Source organism: Hippocampus guttulatus, chromosome 15 (genome assembly GCF_054856545.1).
Source record: "Hippocampus guttulatus isolate MCC_2025c chromosome 15, RoL_Hgut_1.0, whole genome shotgun sequence".
Classification (NCBI taxonomy): Eukaryota; Metazoa; Chordata; class Actinopteri; order Syngnathiformes; family Syngnathidae; genus Hippocampus; species Hippocampus guttulatus.
In genome coordinates this window covers 13416795-13444499 of record NC_141275.1, presented here as the reverse complement: position 1 = coordinate 13444499, position 27705 = coordinate 13416795, and the positions used below count along the sequence as shown (strand labels likewise).

The window sequence follows — 27705 nt, the reverse complement described above, 5'->3', positions numbered from 1 at the left end:
AAGCCCCCCCCCCCCAAAAAAAAATAAAAAATAAAAAAGAAGAAGAAAGTAGAGATACCAACCATGAGCTGCAGGTTCAGTGCTGGGCGCAGTGTCTGAGCGAGCACACAAGGAGACGACATGGTGGAGCAAGAGGAGGAGGAGGAGGAGGAGGAGTGAGGAGGTGCAGAACAGGAGAGACGGCATGCAAATAAAGGAGAAGGAGGGAAGGGACGGGGAGAAAACAAATAACAAACATAAGCAAGCGTTTGGAACACTAGAACATACGACAAAAAGACAACAGGCCAAAGGGAAAGCGACGACAACCAAAAGGCTGTGCAGCGAGAAACACACACACACATACACTCGTCGCTGTGTGTTACCACTTTTGATTTATTTTTTTTTTTGGAAATGGACCTGCCTAATCAATAACCTGACCAACTGATGACGCCGCCCGTATTTGAATACCCGCCCAAAAATCTCCACAAACCAATGGCCAAATGTAAACGAAAGCATCTGCTACCAGGAAACAGAATGGCAGTAGGAGTGGACCATGTGGGACTCAACAATATGCTCGCGAGCTCTCAAGTATGTCAAAGCGTTCGAGTGCTTTCCACGCACCGCGCGAGACCTTTGCCGACATGACACATGCCGATAAAGTGCGGGCCAATCGTAATTATGTATGCACGAAGGCGTCAGGTGGCGCCCCGCGCTTGCCAGATTGCCAAACAGCCGCCGGGGCGTCCCCGCTGGCAGGCCGAGATTACTTCTTTACGTCTGATGGCTTTTCCAAAAGACCTTCCTCCTCCTCCTCCTCCACTTGGCTTTGGCCTTGTGATTTGCCTTCCATCTCCTCGAGTGTTTTACGCATCCCGCGGAGCTCTGCTGATGGAGAAGAGAATGTCTGGCATTACCTCCAGGGTTTTGTTTCGATACCGTTTACAAGTTTGGAGGCTCGGCGGGCGTTAAGTCGTTGACTATATCGTGGCGGTTCGGCTGTGAACTCCCACGACGGAATACGTTTCGAACTGCTTAGTCGCTCGGAAGAAATATTGACGTCCGAAAATCAGGTTGCGAGCGGTCTGAAAAGAACGTGCCACCACAAATTAACATACAGGGACCAAATTGTCCCCTTTTGTCTGGAAAAAACAAAACAAAACCCCCCCCCCTCCCCGATAAAATGAATAAATACATACATACAAGTGGAGGTGGACAATGTCTATTTTGGGCAAACCCTGAAATTCACCTGTCATGGCCGCTTCTCACCAAAATGGCTGACTTCCTGTTTAATTTTGGTCTGACTAACGTCATGGGGGCTTTATTTTTTCAAAAATTTTCAGCAGTACTATTGAGTGATTTTTGCCGAGGGTGGTGGCGGTTGCGTTCAGGAATCATGACATCCCAAGTTTTTCAGCAGCGCCATGGCGATGCCAAAGTTTGTGAGTTTTGTCAAATTTGTTCAAGCCGTCTGGAAAAGCCATTTAACATCGCGGTGAAATTTTATTTCGGAGCTGATTGGGATGTTCCGTTTTTGGTGGGGTCATTTTCAGGAATTTTGGGGTACCTTGAAGTCTCCAAGAAAGCGACTCCGTTACGTTGGGATCTTTCTCGTGTCCTGTCACGATAGACACATCCACCCAAATTCGTCAATGTATTGGTTAAAAAAAAAAAAAAAAAAAAAAAAAAAAAAAAAAAAAAAGCAGTGCGCGGCTAATTTCCGTAAATAAATAATACTAAAACATTGAATGAATTATAAAACTGTAACTATATTTCTTTTTCGGGGACAGCTTTCAGATACAATCACAAGCGAGTTAATTGTGTTGAGGTATGGATATATCATATGAATGTCAAGTGGGCTTTGCTGTTGGTATTTTCTCGATATTGATCAGCTGGAAGCTGCGGGCTTGGCTTTAACCTTTCAGCTCACCGTGGAAAACATCAATAACTGAAGAAGACGTTAGCATTCCACACCAACGTTTTCCATTGCGCCGCTATAGCGTAAAGCCACGCTGGCCGCTTGCAATTTATCCTCATCAAATCAGTTGGAGTTGACTGACTCCAATCTGAAAATGGATTTGGGATGGGGGCGGGGGGGGGGGGGTGTTGGAAGTGGGAGACGAGGGCGTAATCCTTCACAGGAAGTTCGCCTTTGATACGGGAAAAGCGTGCGAAGCGCCCCCGTCCCCCCTTTGTCGCCAGATGGTGTTTATGTGATTGGAGACCCTGACAAAGGCAATAGATATTTATTTGTAACTTCCTGACTGCGGCGAATTGCTTCATCAGCCTCGTTTAGGCTCTTCCATCAATTAAGACGCGACGCCGGCTCACCTCCAGATTGTCTGATTTGCATCGGACGCACATTCATAATCTATTTCCTTCACTCGGCAATTAAAGCGCATTGTTTGCCGCGGCGGGCTGCTAAATAAGGCGATGATTTGTCATATTGTGTCGACGGCGCGGGCTGGCGGGGAGAGGGCGGGGAGGTCACGACAGATCGCACGAGGGATGAATCCCGATGAAGGCAACTCCGCCGGGGGTGGTTGCGCTGTGCCAAAAATATGTTCCGTGTCTGCAAGGTAGGAAGGGCAAGAAATGACGTTTTTTACACATTTTGCTTTCATTCAATGGGCATTGTGCCGCTCCTTCTCGTGTGCATGTCGTGGCCACCGGGGGGAGGTATAGTCATACAGCCAGAAACATATACGGCGCATGAAGACGTCCGAGCTGCGAAATGAGCCACGGTAATTTGTGGCCGCTCTTCACAGAAGACAAAGAATATATGCCGGGGAGAATTGCAGTATTGTCTGTCGTCATGTGTTGCTCCACAGTGTGTGTTCAAGTGTGTTACTTACAGGGTTATGTATCATTATTATTAGCATTATTACTCCAACACCAACGCTATTTGTTAGCTGCTCTATGGCGTTTTCCATGATTGGTTCGCATTAAGCTAGCAAAAAGCAAAGTTACGTGGTCGTTTTAAATACACGTTTAATTTTCTGTTTTATGTTTAGGGTGACAGCAAACTTATTTTAAGAATTCTACCCAGAAATCGGACAGACTGCTGCTTGTCGTGAAGTTGAGTTGAGTTTCCCGCCACCAGTTAGCACTCATAGCCAGAAAACAGGCGGACTGGCGTCACTCATGTGTAACGTTCTAAGAGTCGACGAGAAGGCTAATTACAGCCCCCGTCCCGCTCAGGAGAACATTTCTTTGACGCAAATGAACGTAAAGGCAAAAACGGATAGCAAGTGGACATCGGAGTGTGAGGCCACGCGTCCGGTCCGGGGAGGGGGCGTAAATGGAAATCCCTGTCATGACCTAATTGCTGGAGGTACGGCCACGGCGATAAAAGATGTGTGAAGGCAATAATTTTGACATTTCCCAATGTTTTTACCTCCACCCCCAGCCACCTGCACACGGAGACGCACTTAGGGGCCAAGTGTTGGGGTTGTATAGATTTTTAAAGTGCTCCATTTTGTCTGTCTAATGGGAAAGTGATGGAAAAAACCCCCCTCAATAGCACTCTGATAGATTCATTTGGCAGTCTGTGATCTGTGAAGCCCCCGCTGTGGCTAAATGAAATCAACTGGCAGAGTGTATTATGGCCATATGAGCCCGCTGCTGCCTTCAATCCATACACACAGTCAGAATAATAGAATGCCCCTGGTAGCAGCGCGTAAGGACAGGACATCTGGCAGAAAGTGTAAATGGTTTTGGCTTCCCACGGAAAACATCGGACGGGAAGCTTGCTTTCCATTGGGCCGGCGCGGATTGCTAATTTGCCTTTTTTTTTTAGCTTGGGACACAAAATCACACGGCTGCTGTGTCTTGAGCATTTACAGTGGTGCCTTGAGATACCAGCTGTAATCTGGTCGATTGTTTTTTTTTGTTTTTTGCTGTGACTTGCAGCCCCAAATTTCTGATCCGATGCAGTTGCAGTGAACTCAACTCATTTCACAAGCGGCGAGCAATCCTTCAAAAAGGCTTCATGCCAGTCCTAGATAAAGTTTGTCAACACGCATGCATAGCTGAGCCTTTAGTCCGCTAGCTTAATGCTAATGTGACCGCACGATGGGAAAGGCAACTGCTCCTCGAACACAAACGATGCAGAAACACAGACTGAGAAATTCAATAATGAACATTTTCTTTATCCTCTGTGAGGAGCTGAGGCGTCGATCGCGTACAAGCGTCTGGTGGCCAAAGGGGAAAAGGCAGCAGAGCGGCTTTTCAATTGATGCAAAGTGTGATTTGCATTCCGTCACTTGCCTGAAAGTTTTTAACTCATTCAGTACCAGCCAATTCTCGACCAAGTCTGAAAAGACGTTTAAAAAATGTCTTTGGGAGTGAATGAGTTAAGAGAGGTCAGGATGAGTCGGGGTAGGATGAGCACTGCTTGACCAGCGCGGCTATAATGGCATACGTTACACACTCAATTAGATACAGTGATTAATTGCGCCTACAAAGAAAAAAACAACAACAAAAAAAAACGCTTTCTGGAGAAACTGCTGCCCCATGCTGAGATATCGTTGATACTGATGAGAGTGGTCAGTAATACAGCGCGTCCCCGGGAGGAACTCAAATTGGATGTGACGAGAAAGCATGAGAGGGGGAAAAAAAAAAAATCAATAAATACAAGCAGATTACGATCAACGGGTCGAAAGAGTCAATAGAAAAGCCGTCTCAGCCAATGCATGTCCTCGAGGATGGGTTTGGTTACCACGACGACCACTGCACTGGAGGCGAGCGGGGACGACTCGCCCACAGTGCGGATAAAAACGCACCCATAAAGACGAACGCAAAACCGCCGGATTGTGTTTTCAATCGCGGGAGCAGCGCTTCATCATCACGGCCGTGGAATTGCACTCAACGATGAGTGAAGCGGACCTGTCGTCTTACGGCGTCGACTTATTGAACTAAAACGCTTGAAAGTGGCTCTGGAACTTCCCCTCGTGTAGTTCGTGGGCATGGGCAGGGAAATTTGGATTTTTCATTCCAGCTCGTTTTGATATCATTTAGATTTTTTTAAAAAATTATTATTACTTCAGTGAGTTTTAATTTGTTTTTAAAGCAAGTTTGTTAGCTTTTATTCGTGTCTACTTTTTCAAAGATGTTTCATTTGAGTTTAATTTTTATTTAGTTGTAGGATTAGTTTTCTTTTTTTTTTTTAATCGACGTAATTGTTGAGTGTGTATTTTGTACGTTTTTGTGAACTACAATAACCTTTTTATTAGTTTCTACTCATTCAAAAAGGTGTAGTTTTAGTTAAATGTTTTTACTAGTTGTAGAATCAGTTTTAGTTTTCTTTTAAATATATGTAATTGTCGCGTCTGTATACGTGAGTTTTTGTGAACTATAATAACCTTGTTGTGGGGGGAGGCATAATGCAAATGAGCCCGACTGTCACATCTCAATCTGAGCGGAAACCAAAAATTCAAAAAGACAACAGTGCTTTCTATTTGCTATTTATTAATTTTTTTCAAAGTCATTATTAAAGCCCCTCCCCCACCCCACCCTCGCCAGCCGAGCAAATAACCTCCCCCAAAATTGTTGTTTTTTTCCAAATATGGCTTTCTATTTTGTGGCTCTGCTATTCCCAAGGGACTTATTAGGCACACGAGTGCAATCATTCGGGAATCTCACAGTCAATCAGGCCGTCGGTAGCGACGAGGGAGTCGGTGCGACTGCCTCGACGCCCGGCGCCCAGGTGCAATCAATGCCCCCGGCGCAGAGAGGCATTGCTTTTAATCCAATCGAACAGCATAATCAAGCACAATGGCCGTGATTCGCGCCGGCCTCGTCAGATTTGTTCCAATCGAGCGAGCTGTCAGCGAGGCTTTTGATTGCGCACACAGCTCGGGCTGATGAAGAAAGTGGCGAGATTTTTAAAAATATTTTTTTTGCACTCATAACAGCCTGGAGTTTGATTTCTAATGGAATTGTTCAGATTTGGAGTCTTTTTGGGTTTTTTTCCCTCTTCCGGTAGGAAATAACAGCAATAGAAAAAGTGTGCTGCAACACTCTCGATTTTAGTTTGTGATTTAAGGCACAAGTTTTTTTTTTTGTGATCTGGATTGTATTCATTCAAGTGTTTAAAAAAAAAAAATCAAGCTTCATTGTCATGCTAGAGTAAAATATCTTAAATCAGTTTTGACAATGAAAGTGAATGGAAATGCCACTAATCCGTTCTAAAAAACAAGCAAACAAACAAAAAAAAACAACTAATATTGCACTCTCCCCAAATCATACGTCGACCATAGAATGCAAAGAAATGACGTGGTTTTTTTTTTCTTTTTGCCACATTTTTTTAAAGCCACCGCAGCAATATTAGGTGTACCTCGCAGAGGATAAAGAATGTATGCATGGAAATGTATTTTTTATTTTATTTTTGCCTGAATGCTTTTCATGTTTTATTTGACTTTGCTACGAAGGTATTTACTGGTGGTTCTTTCAAGTTTTATTTTAAGTCGAGTTTTGCTGAATCCTAAATGTCGAAATCAGTGAGTAATCATCATGATTATTAAGCATGATTTCAATATCAATCAAAATGATTGATGATTGGGATTCACTTTTTATGCGTGCGCTATTCAACTGCTTATACTTGACAACTAAATGCGACGCTGCCCGTTCGAAAAGGTTTTACTATGCCGGCATAGTTGCAGCAACATCCCCCTCCGACCAAACGGCGCGCGCGGCATCATCCGCAAGCGAGCAGCATGAGGGCGATACTGTACCTTGACTGGCTTTGGGGTGGAGGGAGGAGGAGGAGGAGGTGGTGATGAAGGTGGAGGTGGTGGCAGTGGTGGGTGTGAGGGTGGTGGTGGTGGGAGCATCTGAATGAGGAGACAAATACATGACAAACTCACAGGGGGGCGGATACAAAATGAGGGCACCAAAATAAAAAAATATGGAATGCCATGTTTCGGCCGGCGCGTGCGAGGCCGCCTCGCAGCGTGGTGTTTTTTGTTTTTCTTTTCCCCCGCGCAGCACGACGACGCTAGTTAGGAGGGATCAAAGGCCTTAATGAGCAACGTGCGCTGCTGCGTCGACAGGCAAACGCGTCTGCGCGCGTTCGAGGTGATCGGCAGGTGAAAAAGAAGGAGAAGAGTCAAAGTTGGGGGTGAAGAGGAGAGGGCGAGGAGAGCGTTTGATGACATGAGCGCCTCTGCATTAATCGGCGAGGAAAGCCGCTGACAAATATCACAAGGCAGTCGCCATAACAACAACAACAACAAAAAACACGAGCAGCTTTTTTTTTCCAACGATTTTTCTCTTTGTTGTTAAGTACAAAAGCGCAAAGTCATGTTTTTGTTTTTATTTGGTTTTTAAAATTCGTAGGCTTATCGTTGGAAGCAATAAAGGACCAAAGAACAATTGGGTCCTTTATTCAGCTGGCGGACTACGTTGATAGCAAATATTAGCATTAGCATTGGCCTCTAAAAAAGTAGTAACGCGGACCACAGTGGATTGAAGAAAGCAAATAATCAGTATGAGTCAAAAGTATGAAAATGGGCATGTTATGGATCTTGCTCACCAGTATCCGATGACAAAGTCAACAATTTCCACTGCACTTTTAGTTTCAAGACAGGGTGTGTATCTTTTTACATTCAAAGCTTAAAAGCTTGGAAACGGATTAAACATGATTTCCTATGGGAAAAACTGCTTTCGGAGGTCGCAATAATTGTACTTCACAAGAACGAATTATGTTCGAGGGGCACTTTGTGAACAAAACAACCTGGAATTTGAATTCACGCCACCGATGTCCGTCACTCAAGTTGCTTTTTGTCAACAAAAAACTTTGGTGACAGCATTCAAGCAGCTTTTGTCAACTCCCCATTTTGTTTTGTGCATTTTGTGGCCGGCTTCAGGCTTTCGGTCAGCTTTTTGTGACTAGTGTCCGTCATTAAGTAGCTTTTTGTGAACAAATGACTGCTATGCTGTCTCATGATTTTTAAGATACGTTTGTAATTTATTAGAAACTTATTTTCCAGGTTCGCCAAAATACAATTTATTTATTTTTTTGCTCCAGCATCAGCAGCAACCCTCCACGGTTTCCAACCTGATTATTTCGACTGCCAGTTTGAGGCAAATTGAAAATAATTACCTCCCAAAGTTGCATGAAGGAGGTAATAAAGTTAATAAAGGTTACAGCGCCGTGGGTAAATGTCTCCGACGAGTGGTAGCGAGCTTGTTTTTCATATGAAAGTGGCTTGTTTGCCTCGGGCTGGATACGGATGACGCAGACCGCGCAAATCTGCACACTTGTTAGTCTTTAACAACGAGCACTCCAGCCACAAGCCAAGCGAGTCATTCAAACAGACGGCGCCCAAGTGCGCCCGGAGCCAAGGTGCGAGCGCAGATGAAGACCTTCAGCCGTTCGGAACCCCCGCCGGGGTACCACATGATTTTAATTCATCGTCAGGCCGCATCTTTTCAAGACAACCTTGACGAAGCAACAAGGCGTCGGAGGGGAGGGGGGGGGGGGGAGGGGGAAGAGAATTGGTCCGCCGGGCCGCGTGCCGGCAGACAACGTGTCGAGCGGACTCCGGCTCGGGGGCGTCGGCGCTGTCTAATTTGTTTCATCCCACCGCCAGCAGATGTTTGAGATCAACGGTAGCCCCTTTCACGCAGACTTCACGGGAAGCAGGCGGAGAAAAAAGACGGCCGGGCGCTTTCCGACAGAACGGGTACAAATTGGGAGTCAAATTGCTTTTGACACAAAGGCAAGAAATGACACGGCAACAATGCATTGAAAACGGCCCGTTTGAACCAGGGCGGTGTTACTATTCAATTTGTCATTTTCGTGGCATCGGATTCAAGGACGGCTTGATTTTAAAGCGGAATGATTTGGGTTGGTCGAGAGGGATGCCGATTGGAGTGGATGTGGTGCGGCTCAGTGTGGGAGAGCGTCTTGCAATGAGTTTCTTGTCACTTTGCTAACGTACGAATGAACATGTCAGCAGTGTAAGTTAAATCGAAGATGGATCTCCAAAGATAAGCTTGTAGGAGTTTTTATTTTGGGGGGAAATGCTTCATTTGAAACGTTTTATTTATTTTTTTATTAGCTCGAGGATTAGTTTTAGGTTTTTTTGAAACAGAGAGAACTTCTGTCGAGTGAAAGAAAAAAAGAAAGAGCCAAACGACTGTTCAGCCTCTTCTGTGGGGCCGTATTGTAATAAAGACATAAATACGTTTATAAAATGAATCCCGAAAGCTCATATAGGAAATGAAAGACAAAATCGAAGGACATTTTCACGAGTTAGTTTCATAAATGTGAAATACATTTTTAAAATTATTTTTGTGATTTTGATAGTTTTTGTGAACTCCAATGAACTTGGCGTGAACTAGGCCTTGACATGCCGAGAGTCGAACCCAGAACCTAAGAAATGCAAGGCGCCACCGCACCGTGCCAAATTCATTCAGACGGTAATCACATAGCCGATGATGATTTCCAACTGGCAGTTCAAATCCTCCGGGACACACTTAAGGGCCCGCCGAGACGTTGGGGCGGGACTCCCAAGCGTTGTTGTTGTTTTTATTTTTATTTTTTTTAAACAGAGGTGAAATGTAAAGCAGTCGAATAAGTAAGACTCGGGAGACGAAGGAGCGGGGAGGCGACGGCGGTGTGGGAAAAGCCAGTTATTGGCGGCCAAATAACAAGCCGCTCGCACCCGGCGGCGAGAGGGAAAAGCCTAATGGTTGTGTTTTCTCACCCCTGCGCAGTTGGGGCCATTCGGCGAGACCCCCCCCCCCCCCCCCCACCTTCCCTCCCAAGCAATACTCAACGCATTCTTTTTGCCCGTTAACGTTGTTAGTGTCAGCCGGTCTTACGGTGCTCTCCATCACGCGGGGGGTCACAATAGGCTGCAATCTGACGTATTAGAAGGGCGAAGCTGGGGGGGGGGGCATTTGTTCTGTCTGAGATGCCGACGGCGGTGGCGGCGGCCGGCGCACTTTATCATTGAGTTACACGGCCACAATCCACAGCGTTGCGTCGATATTGTGTCTCCCATGCAACAAATGGTGAGCGATTGTGGCGCTACGGAGGAGAGCAAACAAACAGCAGGTCGTGCCAGCGTGTGCCCCGCTGGAAATGCCCATTGAGGTACTTCGGGGGGGTTTCACGATGGCTACTTTTTATTTGGCTTGAGCTTTTGTTTTTCAAGTTCGGTGAGTTCAAATTTGTTTTGTTAGGGCTTTACTAAGGCCCAGTCTATGGTCGATTTGAGCTCTATTGAAAATCGGCTAATTCGTTGTTTTTTTTCCCTCCAACATAGTAAGACAATACAAATTATTCAGTTCTAATTTTTTGAACACTCATTTTTATTTCTATGCCATTCACAACAATTATGCATTTTTTAAAAACTCATTCACTCCCAAAGACGTTTTTAAATGTCTCTTCAGACTTGGTCTAGAATTGGCTGGTACTGAATGAAAATTTAAATATGGGTTTTATTTATTTTTTTAATTTTACTTTGTTCTTTTGTTGATTTTCAATAACGATTCAATAACCTTTTGAATGGATACAAAAACTTTCCATTGAAAAGCATGAGCGGTGGTGCCCGGTCAAACGATTGGTCATCTGGTTGTTGTCTTCAAGCAATTCAAAGTCCCATTCAAAGGCTTCGGGCATCTTTGTGTGTTTTGTTTGTTTGGAAACAATGTGAATTTGAGGTGGCTTTATGTGTCCCTCAACATATTTTCGGCGCCGATTTCTAAAACGTCTTTTGATTTTCTCGAGCGCATCAGGAACTATTTGGATCTTCTATCTAAACCAATGTGATGTCATTTAGAGCTACATAACGTTTCAGACAAAAAAAAACAAAAAAAACAATCCACCTGTAGGTGAACCCAACCCATAATTCATTCATATTACTGAATATATGGATATATGACATATTGCAATGTGATTATTATTATTTTTTAATAAAAACCTGATGTGCTTGAAAAAAAAAAAAAAGGCCAGATTTGGAATCAGCCGTCGACAACCAAGCTAGCTGTAGACAATGTTTCATATTTCTTTCACATGGACTATTTTCTGTCTACGCCAATCTGGAAAAAAAAAAAAGGCACATATTGGGGCGCAATGCGATACAGGCCACACAGTTCTCATTAGCTGTCTCATTAGCACGACTCGTCGCGCTGTAAACAAAAGCCATTCAAGTCGACGTCCATCAGGCGCCGAGCGTCTCTTGACTCCCTTTTGCGACCAGGAAAAAAAGAAAAAGAAAGAAAAAAAAACCCTTTTCACTCTTCCAATTCCCTAGGACAATAGATGGCAAATTATTTATCTACGGAAGGTGAGATTGAAGTCATTTAGCTCGGAAGAGTGAGCACATTAGAGCGTAATGCCATGCTTGAGTGAGGGGGGGGGCGGAGGCGGCGGCGGCGGCGGCACGCCGAGGGGTCTTGACGTTATTGGTTGGAACAGTGCGAAAATGTGCTGTGATAATGTGGCGATGAGGATGAGAGAAGTGCACGGGGGAGAACAACAGGAAGAAATCAAGAAATGGAAGATTATTAAGGGCCTGACCTAGTTTGGACTTCAGATTGATGCGCAGGCGGATCCCACTCGGACGTGGGAATACTGAGAGATGAACTGGGGCTGGACTACGTGTTTGATGAATAGGCCTGCAAAATTCTGCGGTCGGGAGTGCAGGGGAATTAATGGGAATTGAACCGAGTCTCGCTCTTACGCTGAGAACTGGACTTGACTAGAAATGTCCCGCCCCCTTTGCAATCCAAACGCGATAGCAATCCACAGAAACAACGCTCGCATCTTGGCATTCACTCAGAAAGAATGAAATGAATTTTTTTTGGGGGGGGGGGGGGGGGTCATACCGTAGACGTAGAGGATGTAGTCGTCGTAAGACTCCCCCAAAGAGTTGGCCGCCACGCAGCGGTACGTTCCGTTGTAGGACTTGTTGAGGTTTTCGATGTAAAGGTCGGCGCCGGTGATGACGGCGTGGGACGGCACGTCGTCGTCCACCTTCACCCAGTTGACCCGCTGTGGGCTTAATAAAAAAAAAAAAAAAGGGAACATGTCAAACGATATCCTTCTCCCCAAACAGGTTTTGTGTCTGTAAAATGACCGAAGAAAAACTTTTTCTTGCCGGGTATCTTTTATGTTAAAAGCAAAATCTTCCCTCCGCGGCGCAGCTCTACCGAGTGTCTGTGGTGACACTTGCAAATGTTACTTGAAAATGACCACTTCAGCCAAGATTTAATAGAATGGACTGCGATGCGACTCCGGAATGGATTTACGCATTTTACATAATTTCCTGTGGGGGGGCAAAATATTCTAAATGCAAATGTGGTGGTTACAATTTTCTATATGGCCGTAATTAAGCCGGGGAAACACCAAGAGTGTTCCTGTTGTCATTGAGTTTCAGACATGGAAGAGAAGAAATTGCAGAGCGGAAGTGTGGGGACGCTCGTGACGGCGAAATCCAATTTGTTGTTTGTACGGTTTACAGAGACGATCGTGGACAGCAAGCGCCCGCTTGTGTATGAAGACAAAATCAGTATTCGGTTTGTCAAATTTTTGGGGGGGCCGCAGCTAAGTCGGGTCCCCCCCCTGCGCATTACAGAGCAGAACTACAACGATAGCGTTGAGTCTTTTTTGATGTGCAGATGGCTAGCTAGCTCATAAAACGTAACTTTGCGGAGCTTTAGAGTGCCTCGTCGTCATCCAGGGGCGCACACAGTCTCGAGCGGAACAGAAAGAGGGCGGAAAAATAACCAAACACTCCAATTTGACAGTCTGCGTGCGGAGCAGACCTCAGGGCTGGTGCAGATGTTTTATATCGCCGCGTTGTTCGCTGCGAGTGCCCGTATGTCACAGTGACAAGGCAGAAGAGAGTGGAAACATTTTTTTAGAAACTCCGACACGACAGGCCGAATGAGCCTTTTGCCACCATTTTGCTTCTTCAAAAACCCCTCGCAGGCGTTCGGAAAAACAAAGGAGGGTAATCAAAGGCTGCTTACGCATAAACAGGATATATTATAATGACATTGCTCCTTTTGTGCACTGTCAAAAAACTGGGGAAAAAAAATAAAAAATTCACAGAAGTGCCGTGGCGGGCTTTTGTTTGCAAATTGCCATGCTTGCCACGCGTGTGTACTTGCGTGGAGGTGGTTCTGTCTTTATTTCTCTACCTTGACTGAGGTTTACGGCGGCATGACAGATTCCATTTTTATGACAATGAGCACAGAGCCACCGAGGGCGCAGGGGAGCGAGCGAGCGGGCGCGGGGGGGGGAAGACAAAATGTCGCTCCCCCAACACAGCCGCCGCTACTGTTATTTCCCCCGAGCGAGCGCTGATGGACTCTCTCCTCTAATGTTGCATTTAGAAAAAAACCCCAAACTTGTTTGAAGACATATGGCGTGCAAGGAGCGGGGTTGGGAGAAGCAGATGAGGTGCAGACTCCGGGAAGACGAGATACGTGGGCGGGAAAGAACAAATAAACAAACCACAAGTGTGCTTAACGGTGACGGGAGAGCGCCGCCGCTCTTGTAAATGTTTTCCGGATGAAACGCGGGAAAAACAAATAGCGCGAGATACCGTTCCGTTCATGAGGTGGCATGACGAGGGGATGGGGTGAGATATCGATGGAGCCAAAGCACTACCTTTCCATTGAAGAGGGCTTTGGCCTGTGGAACAGAAGCTCTAAGCTCTCACTTTAACATAGTTCATTGGCATCGCGATGCTTAAGTCCATCCGGACAGGCAAAGTTGTTTGTCAACACTCGCGCCCCCTCTCTTGAGTATTTTCAAAGTCGTGTCCCCTTGAGTGAGCGTCGCTGGAAGGTCCAACCGGGAGGCGGCCTTGAGGTGGACTTTTGGGTTACGGGGACATCCGGGCTTTCTTTTTTTTGGGCTACTGTTCCACGAGAACTGGACCATGATCGTGACAGACGGATACATGGAGAGATGTCTGAAGATGCTTCTCATTATTATAGCAGAGGGGGTAGGGGGGGATTTGTAATCTGACAGCAGCTGTGTTTCATAACTACTGAGTAAAACCCCGCCCCCTCACGTTCCCTTTCCCTCGCTGTTGGGCTCCATAGCATTCCGTTTGCTTTTTATGCACGGCGGGGACTGTTCAGGTAGAAAGCGTTTGACCTCAGGATCAGTTGCTCTATCGCCGAACGACAAGATGGCTTGCGTGAGCCGGCACAGAGTAAAATGGCCCATTCGGTCTGTTGCAGGTGTCCAAGTCATGATCCTATCCCGCCGGTCTTGCAGATGCTTTGCTTGTATAATTCACTTTTTTTATTTTTTTTATTTTAAGAATCCAACCATTCAATGGCAGGTACGTCTTTGTTTTTTTTGTTTTTTTAGGTAGAGCAAATCTGCATGTGTTCATGTGTGTGTGTCGTACTGAGGTTTGCCTTTGGCCTGACACGACAGCTCCAGGTTCTCTCCTTCCCTCGTCAGACCCTGAGGAAACTCCACCATGATCTTAACTTCGGGCTTGTCTGAAAGGGGGAAAAAAAAATAACAAATAAAAAGATAGCGGGAGAGAGAGAGACACACACACACACACAGATAAGCAAAAGTGGGCCAACATCACAAGTGGAGAAATTATCTTTCTTCTCCATCTTCCTGTAGTCCCTCAGAATCATTTCACAAGAGTGGGGCGGGGGTGGGGGGGGGGGATCACAGAGCTTTATCAAACACTCGGCAGCGTGTTTGCCGTTGTACTCGTATGATGCGGCGCGTTGTTAAATGCATACCTTTCTGACAGGCACTTGTTCTGTGCCGTCCACGTGTGACGAGCCTTTTCTTCTACCGTTCTATTCTATTCACTCTTTCATCGGGGCGAGGCATTGAGTCGCTGACATCAACTGAGTGAGTGCCGAGTACACAAAACGCATCATCAGCTTCGACTCGACTCGGAATAAGAATGGGTGGTGGTGTGGGGGGGAGAAAAAAAATCCTTTGTGTGGGTTGACAATTACACACCATTGAGAATGCCCTTAGAAGTGATGGTTTCAATATCAGGGCCTCGGCATCGAGGACTCTTTTTAACGAGCGGCACAAAAGCGAAGGCTCATCGAGACCGAACAACATCGCGGAAATCACCGCAGAAATTGAACTGTCGGGCGGCCCAGTGGTTAGCGAGTCGACCTCACAGTGCAGAGGCACCGGGTTCGATACCGGTGTGGACTTTGCATGTTCTTCCCGGGTCTGTGTGGGTTTTCTCCGGGTACTCCGGTTTCCTCCCACATTCCAAAAACATGCACGGCAGGCTGATTGAACACTCAAAATTGTCCCTCGGTGTGAGTGTGAGCGCGGATGGTTGTTCATCGCTGTGTGCCCTGCGATTGGCTGGCAACCGGTTCAGGGTGTCCTCCGCCTATTGGCCGGAAGACGGCCCGGAGAGGCTTCGGCACGACCCTTGTGAGGATAAAGCGGAACAGGAAATGGATGGATGGATAAAGGTTGCGTCACGAAGCTCGTCGATGCAAATCCGACTTCAACCGGAGCGCGTAAGCGAGTATTTAATCTGGCATGGCGCGATCAGTTTGGTCAAGCTGAGCCGTGATTGGTCGCGACCTGAGCCCCTGTGATGGCGTTTTCAGTAGGTATAAAATAAACAAAATAAATAATTGTGAGTTATAAGCACTGCCAAAGCGAGACTCACATCTCGAGGCGCTACTGTGTGTCTCCAGTCAAAATGGCCACTAAACGGCTTCTTGAATTTGCCTGTAGACGCCAGGCCTGAATGGGCTTGGCAAAGGCGAGTTAAGGCGGGTTAAGTTCAACACCGCTGTTCCGACCTTGTTGGCAACAAACAACGTCTGGCCAGCCATCTGTCTGAATCACATCCTGTCAGTCGCGGTGATGGACAGTCGACGGGGCGGAAAGCTCGAGCCTTGTGCTCAGCGGGCACGTGCGAGCAGAGACAACAGACCGCCGGGTTCTGTTTCCACAATGAAGAAGGCCACGTGACCTTCTTTTTCTTTTCTTCCCCTCCATCCTCGAGGTTACTTTGATAGCCCCGAGTATTTATGGAGGCACTCAGCGTCTGCGCTTGATGGCGAAATATGCACTGCACAGCACCGAGAGAGCCGCACACTGCCACTTCGGGGAGAAATGAAATGGCGCGTATTGTATGCAAGGGGGCCGTTATCATTATGCTAACTGAATTATTTGCTTTATTGCGTGCAGGCACTCGAGACGGGCGCTATCCATCTCGGGACGGCCGGCTGACCTTAAGGGGGGAAAACAAGCAGGCAGCCGAGCCAAACGGCTTTGATTTGCTTACACGTAAGAAGAACCATTACGGGCTTGATGCCGTCCGCCCCCCGACAACGAGCTTTCTTAGCTCTGCTCCTGCTACACAACACACAAACACACAGCGTTCGCTCACGCGGTTAGCCAATTCAAATGCAAATCACCTTGTCTGGCAATCAGTAATCAGTGCGTAAAACCTGCGCTGTGCGCTAACAGGGTTGCGAGTTCATACGGCTCACACAATCAACAATGCCCCCCACCCCACTCCTACTTGTTTTTTCCCCTCAGCCTGTCACTATGTGTTCCTGCACGTCGAGAACACAACAAGTCATGATTGCCGCTATCCATTGAAAATCTCCAAAAAACAAGTCATTTCTACATTTTATTTTCTTTGATAGCAAAAGCGCAGTAGTGGAGACGTCTGACTCACAGTTTTAAGGTTCCAGAGTTCGCAGCTCCGGCATTCTATGACCGTAATCAGGACAAGTAGAGAAAATGGATGGGTGGATGGGCCTGGTGAAGTGTCAAATGTGATGTTTGCAAAGCGAATATAGTATATGAAAACCGTCAGTACTCAGAAGGCCCCATGGAGGATTCTAGTCCAGGATGTAGACTCCTCTGAGCCAAAGCTTGTCACTCCTGTGACCCTGCACCAAAACTGGATAAATGGAAAGAAACTGAGAAACCTCAGAGTACAACAGGGGCTCTAGAAGTCTTCCCTGTGGGACGCCTTACAACCTATCATGGTCATTGAAGATTCTAAATTTACTAGAATGAGAATGTGAGTGTGAATAGTTACTTGTCTTATTGGCGCCTTGCAATTGACCGGTGACCCGCCCCGCTAGGAGAGGCCCCAGTTTACCTGTGATCCTAAAGACGAGAAGCACTATAGAAAATCGATAATTTAATTCAGAGTGCAGGTCAAACAGCTCCCAGAGACAAATTGTGTTGGATCTTATCGAGTTGTCCCTTAAAAAGCACAAGCTCAGTCAACATAGCCAACATCCACTAAAAAAAGGTAGCAGCGGAGTACTTACACTGCACTTCCAGGTATTTCTGGGCTTGGAAGTCTTTGACCGCGGGGTGATCCACGATGCAAACCACTGGCACGCCGTCGTCCTCTTTGTTGACGGTGAACGTGAGGCGGCTGGTTACCGTGTACATCCTGTCGTAAGTGAGCTCGACTTTGGGCTTTCCTGTACGGGAGACAGAAAGGACTTTGTTTTTAAAAATGGTAAAATAGCGACGGAATACTGTCAAGAGACGACGGCTGGGAGTACTTGTTTAAAACGGCGGAAGTGAAGAGTTTGCCGAAATAAGCGCTGCCAGATCTTAATATGAACAGCTGCAGCCATCATTTGATTTCGTGTGAAGAGTGCACTGACACTGTACACACTTGCACCTTCCCTCCTGCAGCTCGACTACTGTCAACGAGGTGACAGCTGCCTCTTTGGATGCCGGGAAAGCAAACCTGTGTGATGTGCCGGGTGTAAAGGGAGGAGGTTATAATGAATACGCCGCCTCTGGAGGCTTCACAGTCGTGCAGCCACCTGACACGGGGACCTGAAGGTGACTGCCGGAAAATCGGAATGTCTTTGAGACGCATCAAAGTGGGTTGGCGAGGAGCCAGCGGCCTTGTTTATCAAGTTCCGTGTTCATTGGAAAGAGTTGATTAAAGAAGCCAAAATAAACCTGGCGAGGTTTATCACTGCTAGATTTGTTTGTGTTGCGATTGTTTTAAATGTCTGACTGATGGAAGGTGTTCCGCAGGGAAGAGTTATAGACCTCTTAAAGTAATCAACACTTCGTGTCATTGTTGCATTCCGTACAGATGGCAGGCATTCTCTTTCGATGCCAAGCTCGTTCAAGGTGGTATCACATACAGTAAACACCTCATATTGTACCGTATATCCAATTTTATTGCAGGGTAACATTACTTTGGTTTGGACGTGTCTCTAAAAAGCCATATTGCACATTCTTCTATTTAAAGTAACATTTTTACCCCCTACAAATAGGCTTCTACGCTTGCATCACATTGGAAGCATGACAGATTTATCTCAAGTCACTAATGGGTTGGATCTTGACAAAAGTAGCCGTGAAGTTTTGATTTAGAAATTGGGAGTAGCTCACTGTGACTCTTTTGTAGAACAAATTACTGCAGATTGGCATTGGCGGAACGCGCTTCCTGATCTTTTTGGACTCTCTCTTCCCTTTAAAGGTCAGCTCATGTCAAGGCCGCCAGCGGCGCAAATGTGACACGAGCAGTTCGTGCGACCTTATGGAACAGGAGCGTCGCTCTTTAAGAACACGAAGGATCTGCACCGGTAGGCGACTCTCACCGAGGAGAAGCCGTGGGTCAAATTAAACCTTTAAAGTCCTTTTTAGACCGGAAATTCTGAAGTAAGGTGTCGTCTTTTGCGCCTCCTCCATAGTTCACTTTGATCCATTAAGGCGCAGTCTTGCAAATGGAAAAAGGCTTGAATAAAATATCTCTCTATCTTTTTTTTTTTCTTACCTAAATGTACTTTCATCCCCGTGCCGCTTTAGAGGCAACTAATGAAAACCAGCTAGGGGTTGTCTCCCAAGACTCAAAACTAATGGTTGCCCTGGTCCCTGTCACTCACTGAGACGTTCCTTCAGGTGGTTTGGTCCCTCTTTTGCTCTCTGTCTGCCTTTTGTGCGAGAAGAAAAAAAAATAATGACCCGCCTTGTTTGATCCCGTGCTGCTGCACTGTCAGCTTAAGAGAGACGGCGATATCAGTGGCGAGCACATGTTAATAAATCACTAAACAAGCCAGATAAGAGGAATAGGAAAGATGAGGTGGGGGAGATAACGAGGCATATTCAGAGAGATGCTTGGATTTGCAGTGGCGGCCTTTGTAATGGCAACCTTTATATCGGCAGAGCCAATTTCTTTCGATGCCTCGCAATACTGGGGATGGGGGAGAGGGGAATACATTCTCACACGATCTGCGAAAAGGATGAACTCATACTAAATTTGAGAAAAAAATATAACGACTTCCACGTGGGACATCATTGGGAAAATGTACTTTTTAATTGCTTCTATACAAATAGTTGGGCCACTGAAGCACCTGCCCCCTCATCAAGTGGGAAATTCTACAACTAAGAAAACCGTGTGGGTTTTCCTCTGTCACAGGGGAGGCAGGTGAGGCTGTGCCTCCCCGGTCATCATGAGAGGAAAAAGAAACCAAATCATAAAATCACAAGGCTTGTGAGTGTTTTCAATGTCGGGAGCTAGCATCGATTAATCAGGTAACCCGGTTCAGCGGGTTTGTATTTGAACGGAAAAAAAGAAACACCCCTAACAACATGAACATGATTTCCCTCATTTGGTTTTGGAAAGTTCCCGGCGCGTCACGCGTCCTTTCGACCCGCGGCAACAATAGATCCACTGGAAGAGAACGCACGGGTTTCAGAGGTAGTGTGTTGAAGTACTGTTAAGCATTGTGCTGCGGTGCGAAATTGCAATTACGCCAATTGTGCAATCACCTGACGAGTGCCGAGTGCTGCCTCACTTCACGTCCAGGACAATTCATTCCTAACAAGAGCGAGCCCACCCAAAGTGCGGATGGGGTCAATGAGCATTGAGCGTTATCCGCTTTGGAAATGGCTATTGTTTGAAAAGGCTGATTATAGTTGGAAGCGGCGGGATATAAAATTGAAGAAAAAGCATTCCAGATAAATAAATAAATTTGTCTTTGGTACATTTTTTTTTTCTATGAGATCATTTCCCTCATTGTTGTACTTGTACTGATACACAGTGCAGTGCTTAACAAACCTTCTTGCTCCAAATTTACTAGTACTGTTTGGAACTCACACAATGTTCCACCATCTGGAGCTCCATGACAATAATAAACACAAAAAACATGGAACGTTTTAGTTGGAGGCTCTAAGTGACCGTTTGCAACGTCACAAATACGACAAGATGTGCGCCGACCAAGGCGGGGTTGAACGCGGAAGCCTGATGAGGATCTTTTTTTTTAGTTTCAAAGTCCTGACAAAGCTGCTTGGCTGCTCCGAGGCGGGCAAGTGCCTGGCGCCGAGCCCGCTCGCACCCCCTCGAGGTCTTTACGGTCCGACGTCTCAGGCTCCCGCTCTGTTTTGAAAGACGCTCGGGCTGGGCTCGCTGTCACCGAGCCAACGGGCCCCGCGGGGGGGGGGGGGGGGGGGGGGGGCATCCAACACAAGGAAGCGGCGCACAGATGAAAGATCTGAGGCGGTACTTTTAGAATTTGAGTACATTTCCAACTGTACAGGGTGTACAATTAGGGGGGAGGGCCAAACAATTAATTACCTTGAAAATAAAAAGTACTCGTATTGTTAATCGCAATATTACAGGAAAAGAAATTGCAATTACATCACTATTTTCACCAACACCGATATCGACGGATTTGTGCACAACACTGAGGAGAAAAGAGGCCTTTTCGTGTCGATATTTTTGTTCAGCGTATGCGAGCGGAGACCACCATGCGCTGAAATTGTCACGAACTGACAGCGACATCTAAACGGAGCTCAAAAGTGACCCACGCGCTGTTTGAACCACTTTGATCCCTCGAGTCCGTTTACTGCTTTGACATTTACAACCAAAAAAAAAAAACCTTTGAAATGTCAGCCAAACACATAAATTGCGATCTAGAATGCAATTTGAAAAAGCATTCTTGCTACGAGCGAGCAATACGAGAGGCCGTCACACACGCACACACGCACACTAACCTGGAAGCTCCTTATCGCCCTTCATCCATCTGATGGTGGCGGCGGGCTTACTGCTCATGGCGGTGCAGGTCATCTCCGTTTCGTTGCCCTCGCTCAGGACCTCGTCACGGGCGTCGATGAGGGGGCTACCTGGAGGCACTAACATCACGGCAAAAAAGACAAAAAAAGTGGGGGGGGGTTTATTTCGAGCACTGGAAAAGATGGCGTCTTGACGTAAGCTCCTATTTAACTCATTCACTCCCAAAGACGTTTTTAAACGTCTTTTCAGACTTGGTCCAGAATTGTCTGGTACTGAATGAGTTAATGGATGGATCTAATTTACATACATGCAGCCAGTCTCGAAGTTTGATTGTTTCTCCTCTGTGCTGCTGTTTTGGTTAGCAACAGCGTGCGAATGAAAGCGACTTTTATATCACTAAGGGAGCCCATTTGAATATTGTTGCTCACCAACGGCTGGAAAAAGTTTCAAAAGTTCCAATTTTCCAGATCCTCTGTCAAATACACGCTTTGATGCAGCGTAGCTTTACCTCAACTAAAATAATGAACAAATTGCAAAGTTCTGACCTCTCTGACACTGTCAATCAAACGACTACTACTGCATCCTGGCAAAGGGAGACTTTTTTTCCTTTTTTTCTGGTTCTAAGCTCTTGTATCAGTGATGTTCTTACCTTAACGCTGCCAGCGAAAACAAGTCTCCAGATGCTCCCCATGCCGCCAAATGTGGCTGTCAATCAACCAGTATGCAAAAGAGCGTGCGGCGCGCGGCGTGGGCGATCTTACCCAGCACGGTGATGTCGGCGTAGGCCTCCTGCGGCGGGTCCGTGTACAGCTGGCATACGTAGCGGCCCTCGTCCGACAGCGACACGTTGGACAGCGACACCCGCAGCTCGTTGTCGGAGAAGTTGACCAGCTGGAAGCGAGCGTCTTTTAGCGCTGGGGAGGAGGAGGAGGACAGAGAGCACATTGGGAGAGTTGCATCACTGTGAGGAATAAAAGGAATACAGTGGCGCTTTGACATTTGGGTTTTTGGCGCTACGGGCCGTTTGCGTGGTTCTCAACTGGAACACGTAAGAGGGAGCACATAACTCAGATTCTGGCTGCTTGTGGAAGTTTTTTGTTTTGGCAAATAACGTTGAGGACAACAGTGCATATGTTAGACCTTTGGCTTATTTACACTTTATAAAACTTAGTTTTTCGGACATTTCCATAGATTGTGGTTATACATTTAGAAATCACAATAGAGCGCTTGTTTTTGGGTGGGACTGGAAGGGACTAATGGCATTTCACCTCAAATCATTTTTCTTGCATGCAATAGCCATTAATCAGTTCCTAAACAACAAAAATGTTATGTTTATTTAAATGAGGGAAAACTAGCACTCCATAATATTTTCACTTTGTAAAAATATGCCGTAATGATATACGGCGACTGCTGCTCCTTCTGGTGTGCCCGCCTTGGCCACCTGGGGGCAGCATGATGTAGACAGCAGGATGGAACGTTCATTAATCTCCATTCTTCTCCTCTAGCTCATCAGTACGGCACTAAAACGAGTGGTTCTTTGCAGAGATCAGTACTCTCATGTCACTCGTATGTCAAGGCACCACTGGACAAGTAAACTAAAACACGAACTTGGCCATGGAACAAATTAAACTCGTAAGTCTAAGTCCCATTGTAAAAAAAAAAAAAAGTATTTAATAGGAACTTTTTTTTTGGTTACAAATGTTCATTAATCCCCGCGTATCGGAAGATTGGTCGTTATTTAATATATATATTTTTTGTAATGGGATCTCTCACTTTGACTTAATTGCACTGATAAGCCCGACTACAGTCACCGTTTTAATACGCTGGTGTCGCACGCTTTTCACTTAATGACTTCAGCAGACTCCGCTGTGCCTACGGCTCTGTGAAATAACTTTTATTCCTTTTTTTTTCTAATTTAATATAAATTCAAATATTTTGATATCCTTAACTGACCCAGAGATAATAACTTCCTTTTAGGGTGGCTGCTAATGGCAAGTGAGTAAAATTTCGACAGGAGCCCCAATGATATATATTTTTGTCTTCATAAAGTACGTGAGAGAGTGCTATTTTGTTTACAAGGTTAAAAAATAAATAAAATAAAATAACAAAAAAACATCACCTCCAGAACGCCAAGCATTCTTGGACTGATGAACTGGGAGTCAAAATATTTCCAAAATAATTCATTTGTAGTCCAGTGGGCACTCACCAAGAAAATGTATGGATGAAAGAAATGATAAAAATTCTCTGGCTGAAGGAAAAATATTTTTAAACATAAATAAATACATAAATAAATAAATAACACGGGATGATATCAAAAACCGTTGCTGTTCATGTGCCCTAAAAAAAAAAAAAAAAAGAAGACTGGAGGCAAACAAGGGGATGCTGGAATATTAATCACCAAAATTGATTTGGTGCATCATTAAGGGAGAACAGCGCACGCATTTTGAGTGGAGACTGGAGAGAGATGAGGCGCTTCGTCGAAACATTCGCGAGTTTCAAAACGATGCGAATTCAAGCGGCAGCAAGCTTGAGTGGAGCGGAGTCGGTTGAGTTCAATATTTTTCAGGCTGGGCATTCAACCTAAAATGGGAGACTTTGTGTGTCTTTTCCAGTTTAGCATTTTGAGAATTTTCGTGGCTCTCGTCATGATCGACGTGACCACCAAATTTCATGTTGTTGAGAGGAACTAACTTTTTTTTCCCAAAACCCCAGTTGTGATTTAAAATTTTACCCTAAAATGTGCGCTTCATTTAAAAAAATGTTAACGTTTTTTTGAGATTTGTTTTTATTTTTTGTGGCACTACTCATGATTGACATTTCAATGGTGATGTGAAATTAGCTTCAGAGACTACATTTTCAAATACATAAATAAAGTCTATCGAGCTAATTTTTGGGGTTCACAAATCGTGGGTCACATACACAATAAATAAATCAATAAAACGAACATTTCAGAATTAAAATGCAACGTATCCAATTTGGCCGTCGTCAAAATGACTTCCCAAGTCCTGACTTTTTCGCAGCCTTGACAAGCTCTTCTCATTCAAAGGCCTTGTTAGCATTCATTAGCCTCTAATCTGCATGCTTTAATTCAATTAAACGTGTTGCCAGATTCACTAGTATTGCCGATTGCAGTTTATACAAGCAACTGATTGAATGTTTACAAGAGCTTCACTGGAGATGCGGGAATGGGGGGGGGGGGAGGGTGGGGGAGACACTTTCATCAGCAAAAGATTGAAGGTTATAGATGATGATTTTTGGAGGTTTGAAAACTATTTTTTAGGAGAGAGCACAATTGAAATCCAAAGTTATATGTGAAAACACTTTTCGGTTGGTTTATTGCTAAACACTGACATTCCTTTTTTCATCCACCGAATGTTCCTCTAGTCGGTGCAACTTGACTTTAATAAATCAATAATTTTTTTTTCATAAGTTTGTTGGTGGTGCTACTGAGTGAGTTCCAGACCTCGAAAGTTTGATAAACAGGTGAATTTGATGATAAAACGCAGTAGTGTAGCAATACTAGCTCATCATATTCCTTTCTCCTTTTTTTTTTTTTGCAAAGGATAAAGAATATATGCCATTGGGTATTTTTGTATGCTCTCTCTCTGTCTCGCTCTCTTGCTTCTGATTGTACTCAAATATTTGTTTAAAGGTTTATAATTGCAATGCTAGTTTTGTTAGCCTGTCTAATGGGTTCTTCATTAGCATCAAGCGAACGGACAGTTATGTGCTTTACACAATGCTCAATTCTAGGTTTTATATTTACTTTTACAGTCCATTTCAACTGCGACTCACAATTTAAGACAAAAGCTCGGCTGAGCCATCCAATCACATTGCATCCATTTCCCCAAGCCCCCCCCCCCCCGCGCTAATCCTCTTATGTGTCACTTCTAAATGAGACATTGTGCTACGATACATAAAAGCTGTCTTATTCGGACAACGTTGACACTTGAAGCCAGCAAGTGTGAGGATTAGGAGGACAAGCCAAAGCCATCCAAGGACACGGCGACGTGGGCCGCAACGGGGTTCGCGGGGACGCCGCGCTTTGACACGGAAGGTGAGAGCGCCGGGCGGCGCGGCGGACATTTCTATTACGGATGTGTCAGTGCACACTGCGTCACACATCACTCCTCTTTTGCGGATTTGGGACCGGGAAAAACAAAAAACAAAACTAGGGCGACCTTTAGTCCTGTGCTATTTTTTGCCCTCCTCCTTTTAAAATAAGAAGGACAAAATAGACAGCGGTTGTTGTGTTTTGATAAGAGACATCTGTCCAAACTCTTGAAGGCTCCAATTTGTTTCATCGGTTTTGCTTTCATGACTATGAAGGACGGCGTACACAAAAACAACCCCTCCCCCCCCCAAAAAAGTCGGTCAGTCGGCGATTAGATGCATTTCAAAACAAAAACGAATATCAACGGACAATGTGAGCGCCACGTCGTCCGTCACGATTCATCCGGCGCTCAATCGACACCGACACGGTTCCCGTTTTACAGCATCCAAATCCCAAGAACCACGCCGCAAACACGTGACCGCGGCGTACCTGTGAACAGAAACGAGCCCGCTTCCCGGCATCCGGCTCCATCTCACATTGCACGTCAGCGCAATTGTAAATAGGAAATTGATTGCCCATATAGCGGCGGGTGACAGAGTGCTCTCATTTCCCGCAAACGCACTTCATCACGGCAAAAGGTGGCGGAGCTGTCATGCCGGTTCCCAAAATAGGTCAGTTATCACACCGCGCACTGAAATGTGGCTGACAGTAACGGTCAAATCATAGACGACTGGAGGTGAAAATAACCGGTATGAAAATATATCGGGACAGTGGGATCGATACGCCTCTTTTTTTTCTTTTTGTGTGTGTCGAGGGCCGACATTAAACTCGTTCAGTGGGCGAGCGAGCGTTCGCTCGGGTTTGCCGCCGAGAGGAGTCGAAGTGGCTTCAATCGATTGTGATTAGCGGCTGCCACTACTTTTGAGAGGAGCGCATCAGAGTTTTATTGTGGGCTGTCAAGAGAGGGTGTGGGCGGGGCTAATTACCTTCTTACCGCCGAGCTCCCAGCAACTTCTCCCGCCGGCCATTAAATGCTCTTTTCTGTCTTTTTAGCGGGGCTCTTGCCATCCTTTATGGTCAAGAAAAGATGATTTGTAAAATTTAAAAAAAAAATGTTTACTTGTTTTTGATGCAAAGGAGGAAAGTCATTCTGTTCTCATGTGGATAGTAGTGAAATTCAATCAGGGCTTGGAAAAAAATAAAGCTTCAGGCTACGGTCGGCAAATTCAATCAAGGAAACAAGTCAATTTACAGATTTGTATAAGAAAAAGTAATCAATTTTCCAGGAACTTGCAACATAATTATCTTATTACGATTCTCAGGCTGGTCTTGGATTGTAATGTCTTGGTTATTGTGGATACATTTTAGTTGGCCAGTGATTTTACGTCTATGGACTGTTGCTTTGAACTGTACTCGTTTTGTGTGCTGAGTGCTCTTACAGGCGGTTACTATGTTATTAGTGTGTTACTACTACACTTTATTTCTTTGACTATTACGGTTTCAAACTCATTGCGGAAAATAAACTCACTAAATTAGGGCTGACGAAAATATGCATGCAGATTTCTGGTGACAACAGTGAACCATCAATACTTGGTCTTGAAATGAAGGATGAAGCAGTAACGGCTGGAGCAGTCTGGATTACTGTGCTATAAAAACACAGCCAGAGGCATTTGTTATTGCTTTGGCTCCTTCTGAAGGGCCTGGACGGCTGCTGCAAGTTTCCTTTTTATCCCACGGTGCGCTGCGATTCACATTTATGTGATGGCGTTTCAAGTTTGATGTTCTGCCAAAGGCGTATGGCGAGCCATGATGCTCGCGAGCCAGAGTTTGAGCCACACTGTTTTGTAAATTTTATTTTTTGTAGCTTGAGAGTGAAGCAGTTACCGTTCCTGTCACTTCCTAAATATGATCGGTGTGTGGTAACTTAATAATTACATTGTTAAAAAAAAAAAAAAGTCCCAAATTATCAGAATACCTTGAATGTTGCACCTTTATATTTGTATGTCCTCGCAACAGTTGGCCATATTTTTTACAGTACTACGATTAATTCTATGACAGCTTCTAAAGCCATGTATAAGATAAGCTCACCAGCTCAACCTATTTAGCTTAATTTAATTATTGCACTGCTATTACTATGTAATTACTAATAGTTTCACGAGCTTGCCTTAAATTGGCACTGTGGTGTTTTTAAACACACTTCCCGACTCATAGCCTTTCAAAATATACAAAATGAGTAGAAATCTGATTATTTTGATTAAAAAGGAAGGTTGTCTGTCCGTGCATGACTTCATCGTCATATCACTGCTTGCGTTAAATGCGCAGTGAAAAAAAAACTAAAAACAACAACCCCCCCAATCAATTAAAGCAAAGCAAAGGCGAGCAAGCCCCGCGTGTCGAGCTGATCAGCGCTAATAAGAGCGTCGACACCATAATTGGGCAGGATAAGAATAAACAGAACAGGTCGTTAAATGTTCAGGGATATGAGCCGCCCCTATTACAACTGACACCGCTGCCCGCCGCAGAAAACTTGTTTGGTGGATTGTATTAACCTCATTCTGCCGTTAATGCTGCTGCAGACATGTGGGTCAAACTTAATGCAGCTCCCTGGAAGTGAAAGTAAGATGAGAGCATTTTAATTAAAGCGACCGCGACGATGTAACGGTTGCCTCTGCAGTGCTT

The 27705-nt window shown here is 45.3% G+C and overlaps 1 protein-coding gene across 4 annotated transcripts in view; it reads right to left on the bottom strand.

The window, feature by feature from the left end:
* The window catches only part of cadm1a (cell adhesion molecule 1a), a 199727-nt gene that overhangs the window by 12921 nt on the left and 159101 nt on the right, over positions 1-27705 (bottom strand). Inside the window, exons 4-10 of one of the 4 annotated variants that reach the window (XM_086131790.1) lie at positions 21734-21886; positions 20954-21091; positions 17257-17415; positions 14361-14457; positions 11818-11990; positions 6711-6809; positions 63-95 (exon numbers count right to left, since the gene is read on the bottom strand). In XM_086131790.1, the coding sequence (XP_085987916.1) occupies positions 63-95; positions 6711-6809; positions 11818-11990; positions 14361-14457; positions 17257-17415; positions 20954-21091; positions 21734-21886 (852 nt within the window). The remainder of the gene's footprint in view (positions 1-62; positions 96-6710; positions 6810-11817; positions 11991-14360; positions 14458-17256; positions 17416-20953; positions 21092-21733; positions 21887-27705) is intronic. The other 3 variants (XM_086131786.1, XM_086131788.1, XM_086131789.1) reach the window with 3 other exon arrangements.